General features: G+C 43.9%; 1 protein-coding gene across 7 annotated transcripts in view; it reads left to right on the top strand.

The window, feature by feature from the left end:
* rerea (arginine-glutamic acid dipeptide (RE) repeats a) overlaps window positions 1-25207 on the top strand; it is a 252759-nt gene that overhangs the window by 187109 nt on the left and 40443 nt on the right. For all 7 annotated transcript variants that reach the window (XM_045207289.1, XM_045207290.1, XM_045207288.1 and 4 more), the window contains one exon: window positions 19478-19558. In XM_045207289.1, the coding sequence (XP_045063224.1) occupies window positions 19478-19558 (81 nt within the window). The remainder of the gene's footprint in view (window positions 1-19477; window positions 19559-25207) is intronic.

Here is a 25207-nt window from a genome sequence, read left to right as displayed (position 1 = left end):
TTAAAATATGTCAGACAGCTGTGGCTTGGAGGGTCTGGTATTACAATATATCAGAAATTACACAATGTGGGTTGGGATGGTGACAAATCACAATCAGTGTTGTGGTCTTGATACATACGGTTGTCTTGATACCAATTTAGCTAGCTAGCTAGCAAACAATGTTATCTCATCATGAATTCAAGCAAGCACATAGCCTGAATGATAGATCTGCAGTAACGGTCTTGCTTTTTGCAGATTGCATATTTCAGAAAACTAACTAAATAAACCCACTAACATATAATAGGGCCAGACAGAAACCGTGTTATTTTTGTATCAAGGATGAGTTCACTTTGGCGCCAGTCCAGTGTTCGTGCATAAGTACCACAGATTGCTAGCTGGCTAACTACCCTGCTGGCTAACTACCCTGCTGGCTAGCTAGCCAGTTAACGTTAACTAAGTGAGCATGTGTGCAGGACAGGGCTGCTTGCTTGGTGAAGTAAACTTTGATACAGCAGTGGTCTTGATACAGTGATGGTCTAGATACATACAGTGGTCTAGATACGTACGGTGGTCTAGATACATACGGTGGTCTAGATACATATGGTGGTCTAGATACAGACGGTGGTCTAGATACATACGGTGGTCTAGATACATACGGTGGTCTAGATACATACGGTGGTCTAGATGCATACTGTGGTCTAGATACGTACGGTGGTCTAGATACATACGGTGGTCTAGATACATACGGTGGTCTAGATACATACGGTGGTCTAGATACATATGGTGGTCTAGATACAGACGGTGGTCTAGATACGTACTGTGGTCTAGATACGTACGGTGGTCTAGATACATGCGGTAGTATTGATACAGCAGTAGTCTTGATACATACGGTGGTCTAGAGACGTACATTGGTCTTGATTCATGCGGTGGTCTAGATACGTACGGTGGTCTAGATACGTACGGTGGTCTAGATACGTACGGTGGTCTAGATACGTACGGTGGTCTAGATACATACGGTGGTCTAGATACGTACGGTGGTCTAGATACGTACGGTGGTCTAGATACGTACGGTGGTCTAGATACGTACTGTGGTCTAGATACGTACGGTGGTCTAGATACATACTGTAGTATTAATACAGCGGTGGTCTAGATACATACGGTGGTCTAGATACATACGGTGGTCTAGATACATACGGTGGTCTAGATACATACGGTGGTCTAGATACATACGGTGGTCTAGATACATACGGTGGTCTAGATACATACGGTGGTCTAGATACATACGGTGGTCTAGATACATACGGTGGTCTAGATACGTACGGTGGTCTAGATACGTACGGTGGTCTAGATACATATGGTGGTCTAGATACATACGGTGGTCTAGATGCATACTGTGGTCTAGATACGTACGGTGGTCTAGATACATACGGTGGTCTAGATGCATGCGGTAGTATTGATACAGCAGTAGTCTTGATACATACGGTGGTCTAGAGACGTACATTGGTCTTGATTCATGCGGTGGTCTAGATACGTACGGTGGTCTAGATACGTACGGTGGTCTAGATACATACGGTAGTATTAATACAGCGGTGGTCTAGATACATACGGTGGTCTAGATACATACGGTGGTCTAGATACGTACGGTGGTCTAGATACGTACGGTGTTCTAGATACATACGGTGGTCTAGATACATACGGTGGTCTAGATACGTACGGTGGTCTAGATACAGACGGTGGTCTAGATACATACGGTGTTCTAGATACATACGGTGGTCTAGATACGTACGGTGGTCTAGATACGTACGGTGGTCTAGATACATACGGTGGTCTAGATACATATGGTGGTCTAGATACGTACGGTGGTCTAGATACATACGGTGGTCTAGATACATACGGTAGTATTAATACAGCGGTGGTCTAGATACATACGGTGGTCTAGATACGTACGGTGGTCTAGATACGTACGGTGGTCTAGATACATACGGTGGTCTAGATACGTACGGTGGTCTAGATACGTACGGTGGTCTAGATACGTACGGTGGTCTAGATACATACGGTGGTCTAGATACGTACGGTGGTCTAGATACGTACGGTGGTCTAGATACGTACGGTGGTCTAGAGACGTATTGATACAGCAGTAGTATTGATACAGCAGTAGTATTGATACAGCAGTAATATTGAGACATAGTGTTCTAGATACTGTGTCTATAGTTGCATACACCTTCTGTTGTGAGATTACTGACCTGGGCTAGTTACTAGATTACTGACTTGGATTATAGACTAGATTACCGACCTGGATTATAGACTAGATTACCAACCTGGATTATAGACTAGATTACTGACCTTGATTATAGACTAGATTACTGACCTGTACTAGTTACTAGATTACTGACCTGGATTATAGGCTAGATTACTGACCTGGATTATAGACTAGATTACTGACCTGGATTATAGACTAGATTACCGACCTGGATTATAGACTAGATTACCAACCTGGATTATAGACTAGATTACCAACCTGGATTATAGACTAGATTACCGACCTGTATTATAGACTAGATTACTGACCTGGATTATAGACTAGATTACCAACCTGGATTATAGACTAGATTACCCGACCTGGATTATAGACTAGATTACTGACCTGGATTATAGACTAGATTACTGACCTGGATTATAGACTAGATTACTGACCTGGATTATAGACTAGATTACCAACCTGGATTATAGACTAGATTACTGACCTGGATTATAGACTAGATTACTGACTTGGATTATAGACTAGATTACCGACCTGGATTATAGACTAGATTACTGACCTGGATTATAGACTAGATTACTGACCTGGACTAGTTACTAGTAAAACATATTAGTTTGCGTCGGTCCTGACCTGGACTAGTAAAACCTAGTCTTGTAGTATTATTATTATTATTATTATTATTATTACAAATCACTAACATCCAGATGCATTGTCCAGCAATCATGTGGGCTCAGATCTGACTGAAGTGAATCATGTGGGCTCAGATCTGATGGAAGTGAATCATGTGGGCTCAGATCTGACGGAAGTGAATCATGTGGGCTCAGATCTGACTGAAGTGAATCATGTGGGCTCAGATCTGATGGAAGTGAATCATGTGGGCTCAGATCTGACGGAAGTGAATCATGTGGGCTCAGATCTGACTGAAGTGAATCATGTGGGCTCAGATCTGACGGAAGTGAATCATGTGGGCTCAGATCTGACTGAAGTGAATCATGTGGGCTCAGATCTGACGGAAGTGAATCATGTGGGCTCAGATCTGACGGAAGTGAATCATGTGGGCTCAGATCTGACGGAAGTGAATCATGTGGGCTCAGATCTGACGGAAGTGAATCATGTGGGCTCAGATCTGACGGAAGTGAATCATGTGGGCTCAGATCTGACGGAAGTGAATCATGTGGGCTCAGATCTGACGGAAGTGAATCATGTGGGCTCAGATCTGAAGTGAATGTGTTGATTTGCTTTAATTGAACATAATGGTTCAGTCTGATCTGAATAAACCATAAAGCCAGTACACACACAGGCCAATCATAGGCCACTAATCACCCTCTGCCGATAGCAGCCAGCAGCCACATATTGTTTCCTACTGCCTGAGGCGGTAGGCAGGGGGTAGTCTGTGTAAGGTTGTAAGCCCTCCCCATGGTGTCCATAGCTCAGCCAGTCACCCAGCCCACCCAGTCAGCAAACCAGTCATTCACCCACCCATCACCAGTCATTCACCCACCAATCACCAGTCATTCACCCACCCATCACCAGTCATTCACCCACCCATCACCAGTCATTCACCCACCCATTACCAGTCAGCCAACCAGTCATTCACCCACCCATCACCAGTCATTCACCCACCCATCACCAGTCATTCACCCACCCATCACCAGTCATTCACCCACCAATCACCAGTCATTCACCCACCCATCACCAGTCATTCACCCACCCATTACCAGTCAGCAAACCAGTCATTCACCCACCAATCACCAGTCAGCCAACCAGTCATTCACCCACCCATCACCAGTCATTCACCCACCCATCACCAGTCATTCACCCACCCATCACCAGTCATTCACCCACCCATTACCAGTCATTCACCCACCCATCACCAGTCATTCACCCACCCATCACCAGTCATTCACCCACCCATTACCAGTCATTCACCCACCCATCACCAGTCATTCACCCACCCATCACCAGTCATTCACCCACCCATTACCAGTCATTCACCCACCCATTACCAGTCATTCACCCACCCATCACCAGTCATTCACCCACCCATCACCAGTCATTCACCCACCCATCACCAGTCATTCACCCACCCATTACCAGTCATTCACCCACCCATCACCAGTCATTCACCCACCCATTACCAGTCATTCACCCACCCATCACCAGTCATTCACCCACCCATCACCAGTCATTCACCCACCCATTACCAGTCATTCACCCACCCATCACCAGTCATTCACCCACCCATCACCAGTCATTCACCCACCCATTACCAGTCATTCACCCACCCATTACCAGTCATTCACCCACCCATCACCAGTCATTCACCCACCCATCACCAGTCATTCACCCACCCATCACCAGTCATTCACCCACCCATTACCAGTCAGCCAACCAGTCATTTCCACCCATCACCAGTTAGCCAACCAGTTATTCTCCCACCCATCACCAGTCAGTACTTAGCCATTCAAGGACACTCCCTGCTCTGCTCCCTCCCTCCTTGCTTCCTTCCCTCCCTCCCTCCCCTCCCCTCCCTCCCCTCCCCCTCCCCTCCCCTCCCTCCCTCCCTCCCAGCCCAGTGATGTGATTTCCGTTTGGTCCTTTAAAGCCCCACACACAGCCTTGAGGGACAGGTGTAAATGTACCCCTGACCTTGATGCTCACACACACGCTCAGACACACAGACATACACACGCTCAGACACACACACATACACACACACACATACACACACACACACACACACACGCTCAGACACCACACACACGCTCTGACACTGTCCCTATCGGCCCCACTGCTCCCTCCTTTATATATAATCCTCCCCTCCTTCCTCCTCCTCCTCCTCTCCCCTCCAGGACCAGCCTCATTATTCCTTCCTCTTCCTGCTTTTCTTCCTCCCAGAAGTGAATATAAGTGACAGTGGGGGCTGTGGAGATGACAGAATCAGCCTGTCTCCAGGGTCACTGGTCACATCCCCCCCCAGGTGTGAGTGCATCTGCACGCACAGTGAGGCGAAGACTTTTGGAGGATGGCCTGGTGTCAAGAAGGGCAGCAAAGAAGCCACTTATCTCCAGGAAAAATATCAGGGACAGACTGATATTCTGCAAAAGGTACAGGGATTGGACTGCTTAGGACTGGGGTAAAGTCATTTCTTTGGAGTCCCCTTTCCGATTGTTTGGGGCATCCGGAAAACACCTTGTCCGGAGAAGACAAGGTGAGCGCTACCATCAGTCCTGTGTCATGCCAACAGTAAAGCATCCTGAGACCATTCATGTGTGGGGTTGCTTCTCAGCCAAGGGAGTGGGCTCACTCACAATTTTGCCTAAGAACACAGCCATGAATAAAGAATGGTACCAACACATCCTCCGAGAGCAACTTCTCCCAACCATCCAAGAACAGTTTGGTGATGACCAATGCCTTTTCCAGCATGATGGAGCACCTTGCCATAAGGCAAACGTGATAACTAAGTGGCTCAGGGAACAAAACATCGACATTTTTGGTCCATGGCCAGGAAACTCCCCAGACCTTAATCCCATTGAGAACTTGTGGTCGATCCTCAAGAGGCGGGTGGAAAAACAAAAACCCACAGATTCTGACAAACTCCAAGCATTGATTATGCAAGAATGGGCTGCCATCAGTCAGGATGTGGCCCAGAAGTGGATTGCAGAGGTCTTGAAAAAGAAGGGTCAACACTGCAAATATTGACTCTTTGCATAAACTTAATGTAATTGTCAATGGAATTCTTGAAATTATACTTCAGTATACCGTAGTAACATCTGACAAAAATATCTCATAACTTTGTGAAGACCAATATTTGTGTCATTCTCAAAACTTTTGACCACGACTGTAGTCACATACATTCTCCCCACAATAATCTGAAATAGGCCCCGTGTAGCTCAGTTGGTAGAGCATGGTGCTTGCAACGCCAGGGTTGTGGGTTTGTTTCCCACGGGGGGCCAGTATGAAAAAATGTATGCACTCACTAACTGTAAGTCGCTCTGGATAAGGGCGTCTGCTAAAATGACTAAAAATAAATAAACACAAAATAATAATAATCTGAAATAGTCACATATATTCTCCTCACAATAATCTGAAATAGTCACATACAATGAGTATACAAAACATTAAGAACACCTGCTCTTTTCATGACATAGACTGACCAGGTGAATCCAGGTGAACGCTATGATCCCTTATTGATGTCACTTGTTAAATCCACTTCAATCAGTGTAGATGAAGCCTTGAGACAATTGAGACACTCATCTGACCTAGTCTCAGATAGGCACCCCACCCCCCACTCATCTGAAGTTATTATTCAGCCAAACAAACAAACTGGAAATAAATCTGCTAATAATGATATTTTGGCCAACAGGAGGAGCTATATCTATGTGTTTGTGATGTATCATCGCGGTGGGTAGTAGGATCTATTGGTCAACCATGCTAAGGCTTATCTCTCTGGCTCTGTCACAGACATGAGGGGCGGGGGTGTGGAGGGGCGGGGGGTGTGGAGGGGCGGGGGGTGTGGAGGGGCGGGGGGTGTGGAGGGGCGGGGGGTGTGGAGGGGCGGGGGTGTGGAGGAGCGGGGGGCGGGGGGTGTGGAGGGGCGGGGGGTGTGGAGGGGCGGGGGTGTGGAGGGGCGGGGGTGTGGAGGGGCGGGGGTGTGGAGGGGAGGATATAGGAAAGGAGAGAAGTGAAGAGGAGAAGTGAAGAGGAAGCCTGCTACAAGAACTGCCGCCCAGTGGTAGGATCAAGGTCTAGCTAACTGACCACCACCCAAACACACACACACACATTTTCCCTGACTGTTAACTCTTGTTGGCAACCCACAGAGTTTGGCAATGTTTTTTTTGGCAGTGTTATGATACGGTGCCCGCAAGGCTTTTCTAGTGTTATTTAGTAACTGTTTAGTCAGGAAGGGTTTCGTGTCGGAATGTCCCGACACCCTTTTGTTTGAATAGAAAGGAGTGTGAGAGAAATGATTAGCTGAACTTCTACGAACTAAACTAGTAGTTTGCACAATACTAAAGGTACGTGAAAATATCTCCTTTCAACGAATTCAGCTCAAATATGTTGAGTAACGGCTTATTCAAGTGTTTGCAGCATGATTGTTCCACTAGTACTATTGTTCAATATGTTGTTACATGAATACATCTGATTTCAACTCAAATGTGGAGAACTGACTTGATTGTAAGCAAAGTGAAATATAGGTTCATAAGAGGAACTGAGGTTAGAGGTTGTTGTTCTTCTAACGTTGTTGTGTCGCAATGGAGAGGATGTGGGGTGTGTTGTGTCTGTCACTGTGGTTTTCCCTCACTGTCTCACACACACACACACACACCTACACACACACACACACACACACACACACACACACCTACACACACCTACACACACACACACCTATACACACACACACACACACACCTACACACACACACCTATACACACACACACACCTACACACACACACACACACACACACCTACACACACGCACACCTACACACGCACACACACACACACACACAAATCTGTCTTAAAGCCTGTGGTGATTTCCCCTCCACGTGGCTTGTCTCATTAGGATCTGATCCTTTGGTAACACTTCATAATAACTTTAATGAATGAGCAGTTTAATGCGCCATAGATTATTGTAAACGTTGTTCATGTTTATAAACTGTAGTTGTCCCCGGTGGTTTTAGTGGATAGTGGAAGGATTATCTACAGACCCTTGTGGTTTTTTGTCATGGTCAGCTTTTTGAACAATGGGGTCAAGTATTATTGACTCCACGTTGTTCATGGTGTCTTTGTGTTGTTTAAGTGTTGTGTTAGCGGGGCATTAGGCTACGGCACGCTATCATAATGATAGCATCTCTGTATGCGTCCCAAATGGCACGTTGTTCCCTACGTAGTGCACTACTTTTGACCAGAGCCCTATGGGAGCGCTATAGACCCTGGTCAAAAGTAGTGCACTACTTTTGACCAGAGCCCTATGGGAGCGCTATAGACCCTGGTCAAAAGTAGTGCACTAGAAAAGGAATAGGGTTTGGTCCTCTGTAGCTCAGCTGGTAGAGCACGGCGCTTGTAACGCAAAGGTAGTGGGTTCGATCCCCGGGACCACCCATACACAAAAAAAAAAAATGTATGCACGCACGACTGTAAGTCGCTTTGGATAAAAGCGTCTGCTAAATGGCATATTATTTATTATTATTATTATATCCTCTGACAAGTACTGTTAGACACTACAGAGGGACAGACAAGTACTGTTAGACATTTTTACATTTACATTTTAGTCATTTAGCAGACGCTCTTATCCAGAGCAACATACAGGAGCAATTAGGGTTAAGTGCCTTGCTCAAGGGCACATCGACAGATTTTTCACCTAGTCGGCTCGGGGATTAGAACCAGCGACCTTTCGGTTACTGGCACAACGCTTTTAACCACTAAGCTACCTGCCGAAAACAAGTACTGTTAGACCCTGCAGAGGGAAAGACAAGAACTGTTAGACACAGCAGGGGGAAAGAGAGAGGGGAAAACAACGGAAAAGTGCCAGCCTCTCTGAAACACTGACAGAGAGAAGCCTGTTGTTTCTGAACTCATAGTGGCTGGTGATTTGGTTGCTAGCCTTCATCCACCCTCCTTCCCCATTCCTCTTTTTCTCCATCTCTTCCTCTGCCCCTCCTCCCCCACTGTGTTGCCTAACAACAGTGGGCTGGAGCTATAGGGGCAGGCAGAGAGAGAGAGAGAGAGAGGGAGCACAGGCAGAGAGAGCGAGGGAGCACAGAGTGAGAGGGAGGGAGGACAGAGGGAGGGAGGGAGGGAGCAGGCAGAGAGAGAGAGAGGGAGGGAGCAGGGAGAGCAGAGAGATCGGTGGAGCAGATTGGTGTGTGATTTATTAGCTGGGGCTTGAGAGGCAAGGAGAGAGGGAATGAAGGAGGGGGAGAGAGAGCAGAGAGAGATAATGGGAGAGGGAGGAGAGCTGAGATCCCTGGCAGCAGCTGAAATGGAGCCGACATGTAGAGGGGGAAAGGAGGGAGGGGAGGCAGAGTGAAGGAGTGGGGGAAGGAGGGGAGGCGGAGTGGGGGAGGGAGGGGAGGCAGAGTGAAGGGAGTGGGGGGAAGGAGGGGAGGCGGAGTGGGGGGGAGAGGGAGGCGGAGGAAGGAGTGGGGGGAAGGAGGGGAGGCGGAGTGAAGGAGTGGGGGGGAAGGAGGGGAGGAGGGGAGGCGGAGGAAGGAGTGGGGGGAGGGATGGGAGGCGGAGTGAAGGAGTGGGGGGAGGGATGGGAGGCAGAGTGAAGGAGTGGGGGGGAGGAGGGGAGGCGGAGTGAAGGAGTGGGGGGGAGGGATGGGAGGCAGAGTGAAGGAGTGGGGGGGAGGAGGGGAGGCGGAGTGAAGGAGTGGGGGGATGAAAGGAGTGTGTGCGGTTCATAGAGTCAGGCCTCTGAACAGCCCAACCAACTGAGCAATAAATAGTGCATTCGGAAAGTATTCAGACACCTTGACTTTTTCCACATTTTGTTACGTTACAGCCTTATTCTAAAATGGATTCAATTAGGTTTTTTCCGCTCATCAATCTACATACAATACCCCATAATGACAAAGCAAAAACAGTTTTTTTTAGAAATGTTTGCAAATGTATTACAAATAAAAAACTAACACATTTACATATGTATTCTGTACCTTTACTCAGTACTTTGTTGAAGCACCTTTGGCAGCGATTACAGCCTCAAGTCTTCTTGGGTATGATGCTACAAGCTTGGCACACCTGTATTTGGTGTGATCCTCTCAAGCTCTGTTAGGTTGGATGGGGAGCGTTGCTGCACAGCTATTTTCAGGTCTCTCCAGAGATGTTCGATTGGGTTCAAGTCCGGGCTCTGGCTGGGCCACTCAAGGACATTGAGACTTGTCCCGAAGCATTGTCTTGGCTGTGTATTTAGGGTTGTTGTCCTGTTGGAAGGTGAAATTTCGCCCCAGTCTGAGTTCCTGAGCGCTCTGGAGCAGGTTTTCATCTAGGATCTCTCTGTACTTTGCTCCGTTCATCTTTCCCTCGATTCTGACTAGTCTCCCAGTCCCTGCCGCTGAAAAACATCCCCACAGCATGATGCTGCCACCACCATGCTTCACCATAGGGATGGTGCCAGGTTTCCTCCAGACGTGACGCTTGGCATTCAGGCCAAAGAGTTCAATCTTGGTTTCATCAGACCAGAGAATATTGTTTCTCATGGCCTGAGAGTCCTTTAGGTGTCTTTTGGCAAACTCCAAGCGGGCTGTCATGTGCCTTTTACTGAGGAGTGGCTTCCATCTGGCCACTCTACCATAAAGGCCTGATTGGTGGAGTGCTGCAGTGTTGGTTGTCCTTCTGGAAGGTTCTCCCATCACCACAGAGGAACTCAGGAGCTCTGTCAGAGTGACCATCGGGTTCTTGGTCACCTCCCTTACCAAGGCCCTTCTCCCCCGATTGCTCAGTTTGGCCGGGCGGCCAACTCTAGGAAGAGTCTTGGTGGTTCCAAACTTCTTCTATTTAACAATGATGGAGGCCACTGTGTTCTTGGGGACCTTCAATGCTTCAGACATTTTTTGGTACCCTTCCCCAGATCTGTGCCTCGACACAATCCTGTCTCAGAGCTCTACAGACAATTCCTTCATCCTCATGGCTTGGTTTTTGCTCTGACATGCACTGTCAACTGTGGGACCTAATATAGACAGGTGTGTGCCTTTCCAAATCATGTCCAATCAGTTGAATTTACCACGGGTGGACTCCAATCAAGTTGTGATGATGATCAATGGAAACAGGATGCACCTGAGCTCAATTTCGAGTCTCATAGCAAAGGGTTCTGAATACTTATCTAAATGAGGTATTTCTGTTTTTTTATTTGTAATAAATTTGCAAACATTTCGAAAACCTATTTTTTCATAATGAAATCTAAGCCCTGATAGTCAATTCAACTGAAGAAGTCAAAAGGTTACATTTCTAATCATGCACTGATTGTATCTAGAGAGGAGTGTGGAAGAGATATGCCCCCCCCCCCGTGTGTGTAGGAGATAGGAGGAGGATCACCCAACACACAGGACAGGAGTGTTCCTCTCTCTCTCTCTCTCATATTGTAGCTGGCTCCATCTGCTGGTTAATCAACTGCCTCACCTCACCTCCACACTCATAATGCTAATCATCTAGCCAGACAAGTCAGCCCCATCTCTGATGCAGGTTATTACGCATAGCATTATAACAGCGCATTCAGCTGTCCTTATCTACTCTGTAAGGAGTTGTTTAACAAAACACTTGCATTTGCGACCCTTTGACTTGGCAACCAATTTGTTATTGGTCGCTAGGGTGCCAGTGGAAAAAAATGTAGCAATTTGCGTTGATTTTTTTATTTTTATTATCATGATTTATTTAAACATTAATGTGCAATTGTGAGTTTTCAAAAGCATGTTCTATACTCACAAATAGTTTATTTCTCTCAAATTTTGTGCACAAATTTGTTTACATCCCTGTTAGTGAGCATTTCTCCTTTGCCAAGATATTCCATCCACCTGACAGGTGTGGCATATCAAGAAGCTGATTAAACAGCATGATCATTACACAGGTACACCTTGTGCTGGGGACAATAAAAGGCCACTCTAAAATGTGCGGTTTTGTCACACAACACAATGCCACAGATGTCTCAAGTTTTGAGGGATCGTGCAATTGGCATGCTGACTGCAGTAATGTCCAACAGAGCTGTTGCCAGAGAATTGAATGTTCATTTCTCTACCATAAGCCGAGGCCAATGTCTTTTTAGAGAATTTGGCTGTACATCCAACTGGCTTCACAACCGCAGACCACGTGTAACTACGCCAGCCCAGGACCTCCACTTCCGGCTTATTCACCTGCAGGATCATCTGAGGAGGAGGAAACGGGGGTGCTCAGGAGTATTTCTGTCTGTAATAAAGCCCTTTTCTAGGGAAATACTAATTGTGATTGGCTAGGCCTGGCTCCCCAGTGGGTGGACCTGACCCAGGCCCACCCTTGGCTTGCGCCCCTGCCCAATCATGTGAAATCCATAGATTAGGGCCTAATTTATTTATTTCAATTGACTGATTTCCTTCTATGAACTGTAACTCAGTAATAACATCTTTGAAATTGTTGCATGTTGCGTTTTATATTTTTGTTCAGTGTAATTTATTTCTCACATCTCAATATTGAGTTCATAGCACCACTTTACAACCGGAGTAGGCAATGGTAGTATGTGGTTTTGATGCGCCAGCGAAGCCAAGCAGAGCACGCCATTTGCGGTGAATAGGCCTACATCAAGTAGCCTGTATAGACCTAGTGCTGGGACGTTTTTGTAGGACATTACAGTTACTGATAGCCATGTAGGCTAATTGATTAATCTATCTAGCAACATGAGCATATTTAGAGTTAGCAATCCAGCTATGTGTTTTGAGTTCCCACTTCGTCGGGTGATGAATAAAGGATCATTCTGGATCCTATTTCGACAGGTTGCACATCAAAATATAAATCATGCATTCCATGGATATGTGTTAGATTAAATTGCTTACTTTTCTAATCGTAGGCTACAATCTTACTTGTCTTACTTTACACTGGGAAAAAGTAGCCTACTGGCTACTGTTGATAGTCTACAAAAAGAAAGCTCCCAAAAGACAACTTGCATTCGTCTTGGCTAGCGTACTGTAGACATATCTATATCTCTTTTGAAAAGCAGTCTCTTGAAGGTGCAACGTCCTTATTTTGAGATAATAAAATTAATTCTTAAAATGACAGGCCTACTTTAGAAAAAAATAATCATGCAATGCAATTTTAAAGAATAGAGTAATGTCTTGCTAAATTATATCATACAGCTATTTAATACATAATTAATTAATTAATTAACCAAATATAGCCTATTACTAGCTGAATATAGAGAGAAAGCATGCACCGCAATACATTTACAAACTGCCAGTGAGAAAAAAAAGTTAATGTTGAACCCTGAGTAAATCTATCCAAATCAATGTAAGAACACAAGGGCATGCTAATTTAAAGGATGGCTAGTCATTATTAGCCTGGTTCTTTATGAAATACAGGTACATTTTGGGACACAGGTCAGGTCATTATCGCCGCACCGCGGAGAAAAAGTGGTGCGACCAAATCATGTGCTGGTGCCATCAACTGAAAAGGTTGGTGGCACTGTGGAAAAGGATAGTCTGGAGCCCAGAGCTTGTAATTACATTTGCTACATTTGGAACTTATATATTTTTTATGTTTTAGACTGATAGCATGTCCTCTACAGTAGCGTTTCCCAACCTTTTCCATTCCGGGGACCACCAAATCACTGTCAAAAGCTCTTGAGGACCACCATTAACGGAGTTGCGGAATTTGAACATAAAATATCTTGGCGGGTGAAATCTAGTCAATTTTAGCAGGTGACTGTAACAAATTAAATACCTATTATTATAAACAATTTGCATTGCGAAAAGTTATATAAAATTGCTTATAATACCATTAATCCTTCCAGCTGTTGTTTTTGGAAGAACAAATATTTAAAAATATATATTTTTTAAAAATTACAAATGCGGACCCCCTGCAGTACCCACGCAGACCGCAGGTTTGTAACCACTGCTCTACAGGTTATTACACAGCGTTCAGCAGAGCGTTCAGCAGAGCGTTCAGCAGAGCGTTCAGCAGAGCGTTCAGCAGAGCGTTCAGCAGAGCGTTCAGCAGAGCGTTCAGCAGAGCGTTCAGCAGAGCGTTCAGCTGTCCTCATTTGCTTTCAAATAAGGCATCTGTGGTAGCTGCTTGAGTCAGAGAAGAACTTACAGTTGAAGTCGGAAGTTTACATGCACTTAGGGTTGGAGTCATTAAAACTTGTTTTTCAACCACTCCACAAATGTCTTGTTAACAAACTATAGTTTTGGCAAGTCGGTTAGGACATCTACTTTGTGCATGACACTAGTAATTTTTCCAACAAATTATTTAACTTATAATTCACTGTATCACAATTCCAGTGGGTCAGAAGTTTACATACACTAAGTTGACTGTGCCTTTAAACAGCTTTGGAAATTCCAGAAAATGATGTCATGGCTTTAGAAGCTTCTGATAGGTTAATTGACATCATTTGTGTCAATTGGAGGTGTACCTGTGGATGTATTTCAAGGCCTACCTTCAAACCCAGTGCCTCTTTGCTTGACATCATGGGGAAATCAAAAGAAATCAGCCAAGACCTCAGAAAAAAAATTGTAGACCTCCACAAGTCTGGTTCATCCTTGGGAGCAATTTCCAAATGCCTGAAGGTACCACGTTAATCTGTACAAACAATAGTATGCAAGTATAAACACCAAGGGACCACGCAACCGTCATACCGCTCAGGAAGGAGACGCGTTCTGTCTCCTAGAGATTAACATACTTTGGTGCGAAAAGTGAAAATCAATCGCAGAACAACAGCAAAGGACCTTGTGAAGATGCTGGAGGAAACAGGTACAAAAATATCTATATCCACAGTAAAACGAGTCCTATATCGACATAACCTGAAAGGCTGCTCAGCAAGGAAGAAGCCACTGCTCCAAAACCACGGTTTGCAACTGCACATGGGGACAAATATCGTACTTTTTGGAGAAATATCCTCTGGTCTGATGAAACAAAAATAGAACTGTTTGGCCAATGTCAAGGTATTGGAGTGGCCATCACAAAGCCCTGACCTCAATCCTATAGAAAATGTGTGGGCAGAACTGAAAAGGCGTGTGCGAGCAAGGAGGCCTACAAACCTGACTCAGTTACACCAACTCTGTCAGGCGGAATGGACCAAAATTCACCCAACAAATTGTGGGAAGCTTGTGGAAGGCTACACGAAACGTTTGACTCAAGTTAAATAATTTAAAGGCAATGCTACCAAATACTAATTGAGTGTTTGTAAACTTCTGACCCACTGGGAATGTGATGAAAGAAATAAAAGCTGAAATAAATAATTCTCTCTACTATTATTCTGACATTTCACATTCTTAAAATAAAGTGGTGATCCTAACTGACCTAAGACAGGGATTTTCTACTAGGATTAAATGTCAGGAATTGTGAAATACTGAGTTTAAATGTATTTGGCTAAGGTGTATGTAAACTTCCGACTTTTACAATTACATTTACATTTACGTCATTTAGCAGACGCTCTTATCCAGAGCGTCTGGGTCTTCCAGTGTCCAATGAAGGGCCAGATGTATACAAAACGGTGTTGTCTGCGTAGAGGTGGATCTGAGAGTCACCAGCAGCAAGAGCGACATTATTGATATACACAGAGAATAGAGTTGGCCCGAGAATTGAACCCTGTGGCACCCCGATAGACTGCCAGAGGTCCAGACAACAGGCCCTCCAATTTGACACATTGAACTCTATCTGAGAAGTAGTTGGTGAACCAGGCGAGGCAGTCATTTGAGAAACCAAGGCTATTTAGTCTGCCAATAAGAATGCAGTGATGACAGAGTCAAAAGCCTTGGCCAGGTCGATGAAGACGGCTGCACAGTACTGTCTTTTATCGATCGCGGTTATAATATCGTTTAGGACCTTGAGCGTGGCTGAGGTGCACCCATGACCAGCTCGGGAACCAGATTGCATAGCGGAGAAGGTACGGTGGGATTCGAAATGGTCAGTGATCTGTTTGTTAACTAGGCTTTCAAATACTTTCGAAAGGCAGGTTAGGATGGATATAGGTCTGTAACAGTTTGGATCTAGAGTGTCACCCCCTTTGAAGAGGGGGATGACCGCGGCAGCTTTCCAATCTCTGGGGATCTCAGACGATACGAAAGAGAGGTTGAACAGGCTAGTAATAGGGGTTGCGACAATTTCGGCGGCTAATTTTAGAAAGAAAGGGTCCAGATTGTCTAGCCCAGCTGATTTGTAGGGGTCCAGATTTAGAAGCTCTTTCAGGACATCAGCTATCTGAATTTGGGTAAAGGAGAAGCAGGGGGGGCATGGGCAAGTTACAGCGGAGGGTGCAGAGCTGGTGGCCTGGGTAGGGGTAGCCAGGTGGAAAGCATGGTCAGCCGTAGCAAAATGCTTATTGAAATTCTCGATTATCGTAGATTTATCGGTGGTGATAGTGTTTCCTAGCCTCAGTGCAGTGGGTAGCTGGGAGGAGGTGCTCTTATTCTCCATGGACTTTACAGTGTCCCAAAACTTTTTGGAGTTAGTGCTACAGGATGCAAATTTCTGTTTGAAAAAGCTAGCCTTTGCTTTCCTAACTGATTGTGTATATTGGTTCCTGACTTCCCTGAAAAGTTGCATATCGCAGGGCCTGTTCGATGCTAATGCAGTACGCCCCAGTTTTTGTGCTGGTCAAGTCTGGGGTGAACCAGGGGCTGTATCTGTTCTTAGTTCTGAATTCTTTGAATGGGGCATGCTTATTTAAGATGGAGAGGAAAGCACTTTTGAAGAACATCAAAATGATGAAGAGACTTGTTTGATGTGTTAGTGTTGTTGTTGTGTACAACTGCATTATTAGTAGTTCTTATAAGAAATGGTTATGTAGTTAATCACTGGCCACAGATTAATGGCCACAGATTGCCCAGTTTATATTTTGCAACCGCTGATTTCCTGTGTTGGGGGGAAATAACCTACTTCTGTGAAATTCTCCTCCTTTCCCTGACCAGAGCAGAGCCAGAGCAGACCTGAGTGTGTAAACAATCTGTGGTTACATAACGCTGGTTACAGTGTACATGAAAACGGTCTGGCATTCTAACACATACAGGACTCACAGAAAATCCATGTCTGGTTTTACCTTTCACTTGTCTCCTTTTACTGTGGCCAACACCTTTCTCCACACACATTGTCCCTGCCTTCCTCTCTTGCTCACTCTCTCCTCCCTGCCTGCTGTGTGTGTGTGTGTGTGTGTGTGTCCACTCCAAGCCCCTGAGATGCTGTAGCTTCCTCTTTAATGGCAGGCAGAAGGCAGTGGCTTGGAGGGTTGTAATGAAAACAGTAAAGGTTGTGGGGTCGGAGCTGGTCTGTATAGCTACATGCATGTACTGTGGAGGGTAGAGAACCCATAAAGCCAGCTTTGGCAGTCCTCACATCACAAAAGGCTAGAGTGAGCTGAGTAGATGGCAGAGTGGAAGCCCAGGCCATGGCAGAGTGGAAGCCCAGGCCATGGCAGAGTGGAAGCCCAGGCCATGGCAGAGTGGAAGCCCAGGCCATGGCAGAGTGGAAGCCCAGGCCATGGCAGAGTGGAAGCCCAGGCCATGGCAGAGTGGGAAGCCCAGGCCATGGCAGAGTGGAAGCCCAGGCCATGGCAGAGTGGAAGCCCAGGCCATGGCAGAGTGGAAGCCCAGGCCATGGCAGAGTGGAAGCCCAGGCCATGGCAGAGTGGAAGCCCAGGCCATGGCAGAGTGGAAGCCCAGGCCATGGCAGAGTGGAAGCCCAGGCCATGGCAGAGTGGAAGCCCAGGCCATGGCAGAGTGGAAGCCCAGGCCATGACAGATACCAGCAGCTTGCATCAGTGCAGGGCTCCACTCCACTGGGCTCCTGCTCCACTCCAGGTTTTCCAGGCTGCTGCCGACCAGAGGCTCTCTAGGGCTCCACTCCACTGGGCTCCCGCGCCGCTCCAGGTTTTCCAGGCTGCTGCCGACCAGAGGCTCTCTAGCAGAAAGATCACATGTAAAGCTGTCCCCTTTGTAGTGGGAGAGCACAGAGTGACAAGCTATTTCTTGCTTGTAAAAAAGCCCCGTTGTACCTTCAGAGACCTTGTGGATTTGCCCCCTGATTTTTCCTGTATACCTGTGGCTTGACGTAGAGATTTGTGGAGTGTTCTCCTCGGGACTTTAACACGCTTTTCTCTGGAGTTAATTGGTTGGAGAGAGACGTTGGCTGAGATTATTAACTGAAGAAAGGTACGGGAGTGGGGAGCAGGGCTTGCCTGCCTCTGGAAGCTGAAAGTAAATGTGTTGGGTTGTCTGCTTCGCTGGCCGTGAATGTTTTCAGCCTCCCTCGTCTGCCTGTTATGGCTCACAGACTACATCTCTTAAAGGAGAATAAATATGTTTAGGTTTGGGTTTTTAACCTATTTAATGTTTTATTCCTTTTTTTACTGGTTTTGTTATTGTGAGGTGCTGAGGTTCCGATGTTTCTCATTTAGTTTTTATGTAAAAATAGAAAATGGTGGTTGTTGTGAAGTGGATAAATGTGTTATCGGCTCTGTCGATTTCCTTCCTCCTGTCACTGCGGATTTGTCATTTTTTTAGGCTTTTGTCATGTTTCTTATTTGCTCCGACATGCAAGTACATGATTATATAAGTGCTGTATTTTGCAGAGAAATATGGTCTGCGTACTTAGGAATGAATCAGTGGTGGTAATCGCATTGTAAGGAAAATGCCTTACCCATTATACAGAAGTTATTGAAGTTGAGTTTTGACTTTGAACTTTTTGCTTTGTAAGACTCAGGTGTTATTACTCCCTGAATCAGACATTTCCTGTGTGATTTAAGTAACAATAGATTTCCATAGCTGCTCTTTTCAACCCACATGAAAGAGCAGAAGTATAATCTCAGTTTCTGTCTGCCTGAGTTAGTCATTTCCTCTTGTGTTGTGCTCTGACACGGCTGTGCTCTGACACGGCTGTGCTCTGACACGGCTGTGCTCTGACACGGCTGTGCCCTGACACGGCTGTGCTCTGACACGGCTGTGCTCTGACACGGCTGTGCCCTGACACGGCTGTGCTCTGACACGGCTGTGCTCTGACACGGCTGTGCTCTGACACGGCTGTGCTCTGACACGGCTGTGCTCTGACACGGCTGTGCTCTGACACGGCTGTGCCCTGACACGGCTGTGCCCTGACACGGCTGTGCTCTGACACGGCTGTGCTCTGACACGGCTGTGCTCTGACACGGCTGTGCCCTGACACGGCTGTGCCCTGACACGGCTGTGCAGCGCTCTCTGTAGGCGTTTAAACAGAGGCTACAGAGGTTTACAGATTACCATCAAACCCTTTCAAACCAACCACAGAACTAACAAAAGAAAAACAATGTTTTTTGTCGTGGCCTGTAACAGTGTAACATCGTATGGCTAGTTGTATTTTTAGTTGACTGTACAGCGATCGTTGACTGTACAGCGATCGTCGACTGTACAGCGATCGTCGACTGTACAGCGATCGTCGACTGTACAGCGATCGTCGACTGTACAGCGATCGTCGACTGTACAGCGATCGTCGACTGTACAGCGATCGTTGTAGGCTGATTCTGATCTGGAAGGATGGTAGATGATGTTTTGTCTTCTCCGTTTTCTTGTGTTTTCAGAAGCGGTTCATTAAAGGGCTTAGACAATACGGCAAGAACTTCTTCAAGATTCGGAAAGAGCTGCTACCCAACAAGGAAACGGTAAGTCACCTGTTTTCCCCTCTGGGGATATATTTTAGACCGTGGCTTTGTTGAATCAATGTGTGGTACTGTAGAACGTTTCATTAGGATTCAGATTTAGAAAATATTTTATTTGGTTGCAGCAATAAAATAACATGCGACATGGCTCAGATTAAATGTTGCAGTCAAATTATTTTTTTAACCTATTATTGCATCACTTTAACTCATTTACATTTTACATTTTAATCATTTTAGCAGACGCTCTTATCCAGAGCGACTTACAAGTTAGTGAGTGATATATATATATATATATATATATATATATATATATATATATATATATATTTATTTATTTATTTATTTATTTATATATATTTGCCCTGAAGGTTTATTGATCAACAGTAAGTGCATCCATCCAACCACTCTGCTGCAATACTTAAGATCTGCCTTTGGGCTCTTTCAAAACACCATTCATACATGAGAGGAAATATAGATAAATATATATATATATATATTTTGTATTATTTATTTTGTATTTATTTGACTATTTTAACAGGGAGTCTCATTGAGACCAAGTTCTCTTTTGCAAGGGAGCCCTGCATGCACACCATTAAAAAAAAAATACTATATAATACAATATAATGCAAGTATACAAAATAACATACACACTCAGGAAAAATAATCCCATTCCTCAGCAGAGGTCCTCAAACAACATGTTGAACAGCTAAGAGGCCCCAGTACTGCCAGTCGTAGGGAACTCTGTCCATGATTAGGAGATACAGGACAACATTTGTCTTGATAGATAACCAGTGTCACCGTAGAAATGAATCAGCACAGTTTATCTTCAGAGCTGATAAACATGTAGTGAAAATGCAGTGTTAAAAATATGGGACACAGGTGTTTTCCGCTATAGATTTTGTAATTAGTAGTTACTAGTGCCAAGTCTCTAAGCAATTATGTTATGTAAAACAAAGTAGCTGATAATTTTTGCACGAAGTGGGGAATCGGCTACCGTGCGAATATTTTTGAGAGAAAAATGTGTAGTTGAAATTAACATACATGGAATTATGTGCAGATTGTTTGTTTAAAAAGTTTTCTGTTTTCACTTTAGTATTTGCTATCAAATACAAAAATAATTAACCAGAGAAGGCCTTGCACAAGATTGCATTTACAAGTAGTCTTACATTTTTAGTTTTCAACATAATAACTGTTATATTTTAGTTATTCATATTATATGCAAGAAATGTTATATTTACCAACAAATGGAAAAATGTAACCCACTTTACTGAAATCCAGTTCAGTAGGCTTCATTGTTCAACATGCTTCTTCTTTTGTTTTACACTGTAACCAACCATGAATAAGTATTGGAGCACCTATTGATGTGCTGAAGAACAGTGAACCTTGTAAGTCATTCTAAGAATGTGTTTTAATTGGAATCTTGTTGTAGCTAAAGGTTTGCCAGTAATTGATCCTGCACCAAGTTAGGGAGACAAGGAGAGTTCATATCTGTCACACTCTCTCTCACACACACACATTCACACACACACACACACACACACACACACACACACACACACACACACACACACACACACACACACACACAAACAAGCTCTACTTTGCTTTGCCTATATTCCTTGGCAAGGGGTGATTCTCTGTCTGACTTCCTCTTCAACAGTACGGTGTGTGTGTGTTAGTGTTAATTATCAGTGAACAACTATGGCACATGGGTCAGATCCGGTGAGTCCCAACAACCCTCTTCTTTTTTTTTACCTAGTAACCATAGTAACTGTAATCAGGCAGGGAGGGCTGAAACATGGCTACTGGCATATGGATCATAGCTATGTTCCGCCCACACAATTTAGCTCTCGGGTTGTTATTGTAAAAGATAATGCCTTCTCAGTGTTTGTCTGTAGGTAGGTAGACAGGTAGCCTAGCGGTTAGAGCGTTGGGCCAGTAACTGAAAGGTTGTTGGTTCGAATCCTCGAGCCGACAAGGTGAAAAATCTGTCTGTGCCCTTGAGCAAGGCACTTAACCCTAATTTGCTCCAGGGGCGCTGTACTACTATGTCTGACCCTGTAAAACAACACATTTCATTGCACCTATCCAGCTTATAAAACAAATACTTTTTAAATATTTTATAAACTGTAAAAAAAATAAAAAATAAAAAAGACAATCACGAAAATAGATATTTGTTTAGATCGAGCAGTCCAGTCACCTACAGGGCCTTCAGAAAGTATTCACACCCCTCGACCTTTTCCACATGTTGCTGTGTTACAGCCTGAATTTAAAATTTATTATATTTAACATTTGTGTCACTGGTCTACACAATGTCAAAGTGGAATTATGTTTATCGAAATGTTTACAAATTAATTAAAAATAAAAAGCTGAAATGTCTTGAGTCTATAAGTATTCAACCCCTTTGTTATGGCAAGGCTGAATAAGTTCAGGAGTAAAGATTTGCTTAACAAGTCACATAATGAGTTGCATGAACTCTGTGTGCACTAATGGTGTTTAACATGATTTTTGAATGACTACTTCATCTCTGTACCCCACACATACAATTATCTGTAAGGTCCCTCAGTTGAGCAGTGAATTTCAAACACAGATTCAACCACAAAGACCAGAGAGGTTTTCCAATGCCTCGCAAAGAAGGGCACCTATTGGTAGATGGGTAAAAATAAAAAAACAGACGTTGAATATCCCTTTGAGCATGGTGAAGTTATTAATTACACTTTGGATGGTGTATCAATACACCCAGTCACTACAAAGATACAGGCGTCCTTCCTAACTTAGCTGCCGGAGAGGAAGGAAACCGCTCAGGGATATCACCATGAGGCCGATGGTGACTTTAAAACAGGTAAAAAGTTGAATGGCTGTGATAGGAGAAAACTGAGGATGGATCAGAAACATTGTAGTTACCCCACAATACTAACCTAATTTACAGATTGAAAAGAAGGAAGCCTGTAGAGAATAAAAAAGGCCCTAAAGTAATACTGCAGAAAATGTGGCAAAGCAATTAACTTTTTGTCCTGAATACAAAGTGTTATGTTTGGGGCAAATCCAATACAACATATTTTCAAGCAATAGTGGAGGCTGCATCACGTTATGGGTATGCTTGTAATCGTTAAGGATTGGGGAGTTTTTCAGAATAAAAAAGAAATGGAATGGAGCTAAGCACAGGCAAAATCCTAGAGGGAAAACCTGGTTCAGTCTGCTTTCCAACAGACACTGGGAGACAAATTCCCCTTACAGCAGGACAACAACTGAAAACACCACTCCAAATCTACGCTGGAGTTGGTTACCAAGAAGACGGTGAATGTTCCTGAGTGGCCAAGTTACAGTTTTGACTTAAATCTATGGCAAGACCTGAAAATGGTTTTCTAGCAATGAACAACCAATTTGACAGAGCATGAATAATTTTTAATGGGCAAATGTTGCACAATCCAGGTGTGGAAAGCTCTTAGAGACTTACCCAGAAACACTCACAGTTGTAATTGCTGCCAAAGGTGCTTCTACAAAGTAATGACTCAGAGGTGTGAATGAATACTAATGTACAATTTATGTTTTCAATAAGTTTGCCAAAATGTCAACAAAAAAAAAACATGTTTTCACTTTGTTTTTACGGGGTATTGTGTGAAGAAAGGTGAGGAAAAACAAAGATTTAATCCATTTTGAATTCAGCCTTTAACGCAACAAAATATGGAATAAGTCAAGGGGTGTGAATACTTTCTGAAGGGCACTTTATGTGGTGAAATAAAGGCAAAATAAATCTTAATAGAACCACGTTTGTAGTGTAAACACTAGACCATTGTATCTGACTGATCTCTATGGTTCTACAATCATCATGTAGTCTAGTGTTGACCTAAATAATATCTAAATCTAGCGCCATATATTTATTTTAGTTATCCTTTTATTTAACCAGGGAGGACACCTTGAGCTTGACGTCTCTTTTTCAAGTGAACCCTGGATAGTCCTCTTTAAGATATAAATCTGAAGTTGATGCACATGTATATTTAGGATTTAGTTTGAACGGAAACGTGTTGTAGCTACATGGTTATACACGGACTGTTCCATACCTAATTCCCTCGTCTGTTCAATAATGCATCAACATGTTTTGTGTTGGCTCAGTCAGCTGTGCAGACCCTGCGTGTGCTAGTTTCTGTACACCGCGATAATGTAGAAATAGTGTTGTTGACTTAAACATAGTGTTGACATCCTGTAGAGGTAAACCTGAAATCACTAAGGTTTTAGCCACAATTTTCCTGTTTCTGTTGCCAGTCGTCTTCGAGTTTTAGCTACATTAAAAAATCTTCATCTCCACTACCTTACAAAAACCTTACAAAAATGTAATAGTATATTCTAGAAGCGTCTACTTTAACTCAAGGGATAGTTTTTTGGCACTCATTAATGGCACTATTTCTTGGGTGCATTTGAAAGGGATATTTATCATCCATAAAACAAAGGTGTTCTCTTTTTAAATACGAAATTAAGTCATTAATACAGTTGCTTAGAGACATACAGTTGAAGTCGGAAGTTGTTTACATACACTTAGGTTGGAGTCCTTAAAACTCGTTTTTTCAACCACTTCACAGATTTCTTGTTAACAAACTATAGTTTTGGCAAGTCGGTTAGGACATTTACTTTGTGCATGACCTTACATAATCCTAATCGTACATGTAATAGTATATTCTAGAAGTGTCTACGTTAACTCAAGGGATATATATGTCAAATAGAAATCCTATATGGATGGTGTTAAGAGATAGATGGGAGGTATTGAATAGAGTTGAAGGATGGGACTAATAACAACTAACAACAACCAATAACAACAAGATAACTAATAATGTAAGCATACTGTGTCCATAATAAGTATATAGGTTATATGTTGAGAGCTTTTGTGAAAGAGCACAGTTAGAAAGATATGGCATATAGAAGCAAACCGGATGGACATCATGAAAATGATCGGAGAGGTTGAGGGGAGTGGAAGTTAAGGAGTAAAAACAAACAAAATATAATGATTGTAAAATAGACTGTGTCCATAAGATGTATATAGTATGTATAAGCTGGAAGTAGAGGCCTAAGCGTTGTTGTTCACTAGTTTACTCCAATTAGGGGAGGGGTGGTGGGGTTGGAAAGTAATAAAGGGAAATATATATTTTTTAAAGGAAATATATGTGTATGTATATATATATATATATCTCACAAAAGTGAGTACACCCCTCACATTTTTGTAAATATTTGAGTATATCTTTTCATGTGACAACACTGAAGAAATGACACTTTGCTACAATGTAAAGTAGTGAGTGTACAGCTTGTATAACAGTGTAAATTTGCTGTCCCCTCAAAATAACTCAACACACAGCCATTAATGTCTAAACCGCTGGCAACAAAAGTGAGTACACCCCTAAGTGAAAATGTCCAAATTGGGCCCAATTAGCCATTTTCCCTCCCCGGTGTCATGTGACTCGTTAGTGTTACAAGGTCTCAGGTGTGAATGGGGGAGCAGGTGTGTTACATTTGGTGTCATCGCTCTCGCACTCCCTCATACACTCTACTATTATTCTGACATTTCACATTCTTAAAATAAAGTGGTGATCCTTACTGACCTAAAACAGGGAATTTCTACTAGGATTAAATGTCAGGAATTGTGAAAAACTGAGTTTAAATGTA

The sequence above is a fragment of the Coregonus clupeaformis genome, chromosome 24 (assembly GCF_020615455.1).
Source record: "Coregonus clupeaformis isolate EN_2021a chromosome 24, ASM2061545v1, whole genome shotgun sequence".
In the NCBI taxonomy this organism is placed as follows: Eukaryota; Metazoa; Chordata; class Actinopteri; order Salmoniformes; family Salmonidae; genus Coregonus; species Coregonus clupeaformis.
The sequence above is the reverse complement of the archived record's forward strand: the minus strand, read 5'-3'. Positions and strand labels throughout refer to the sequence as shown.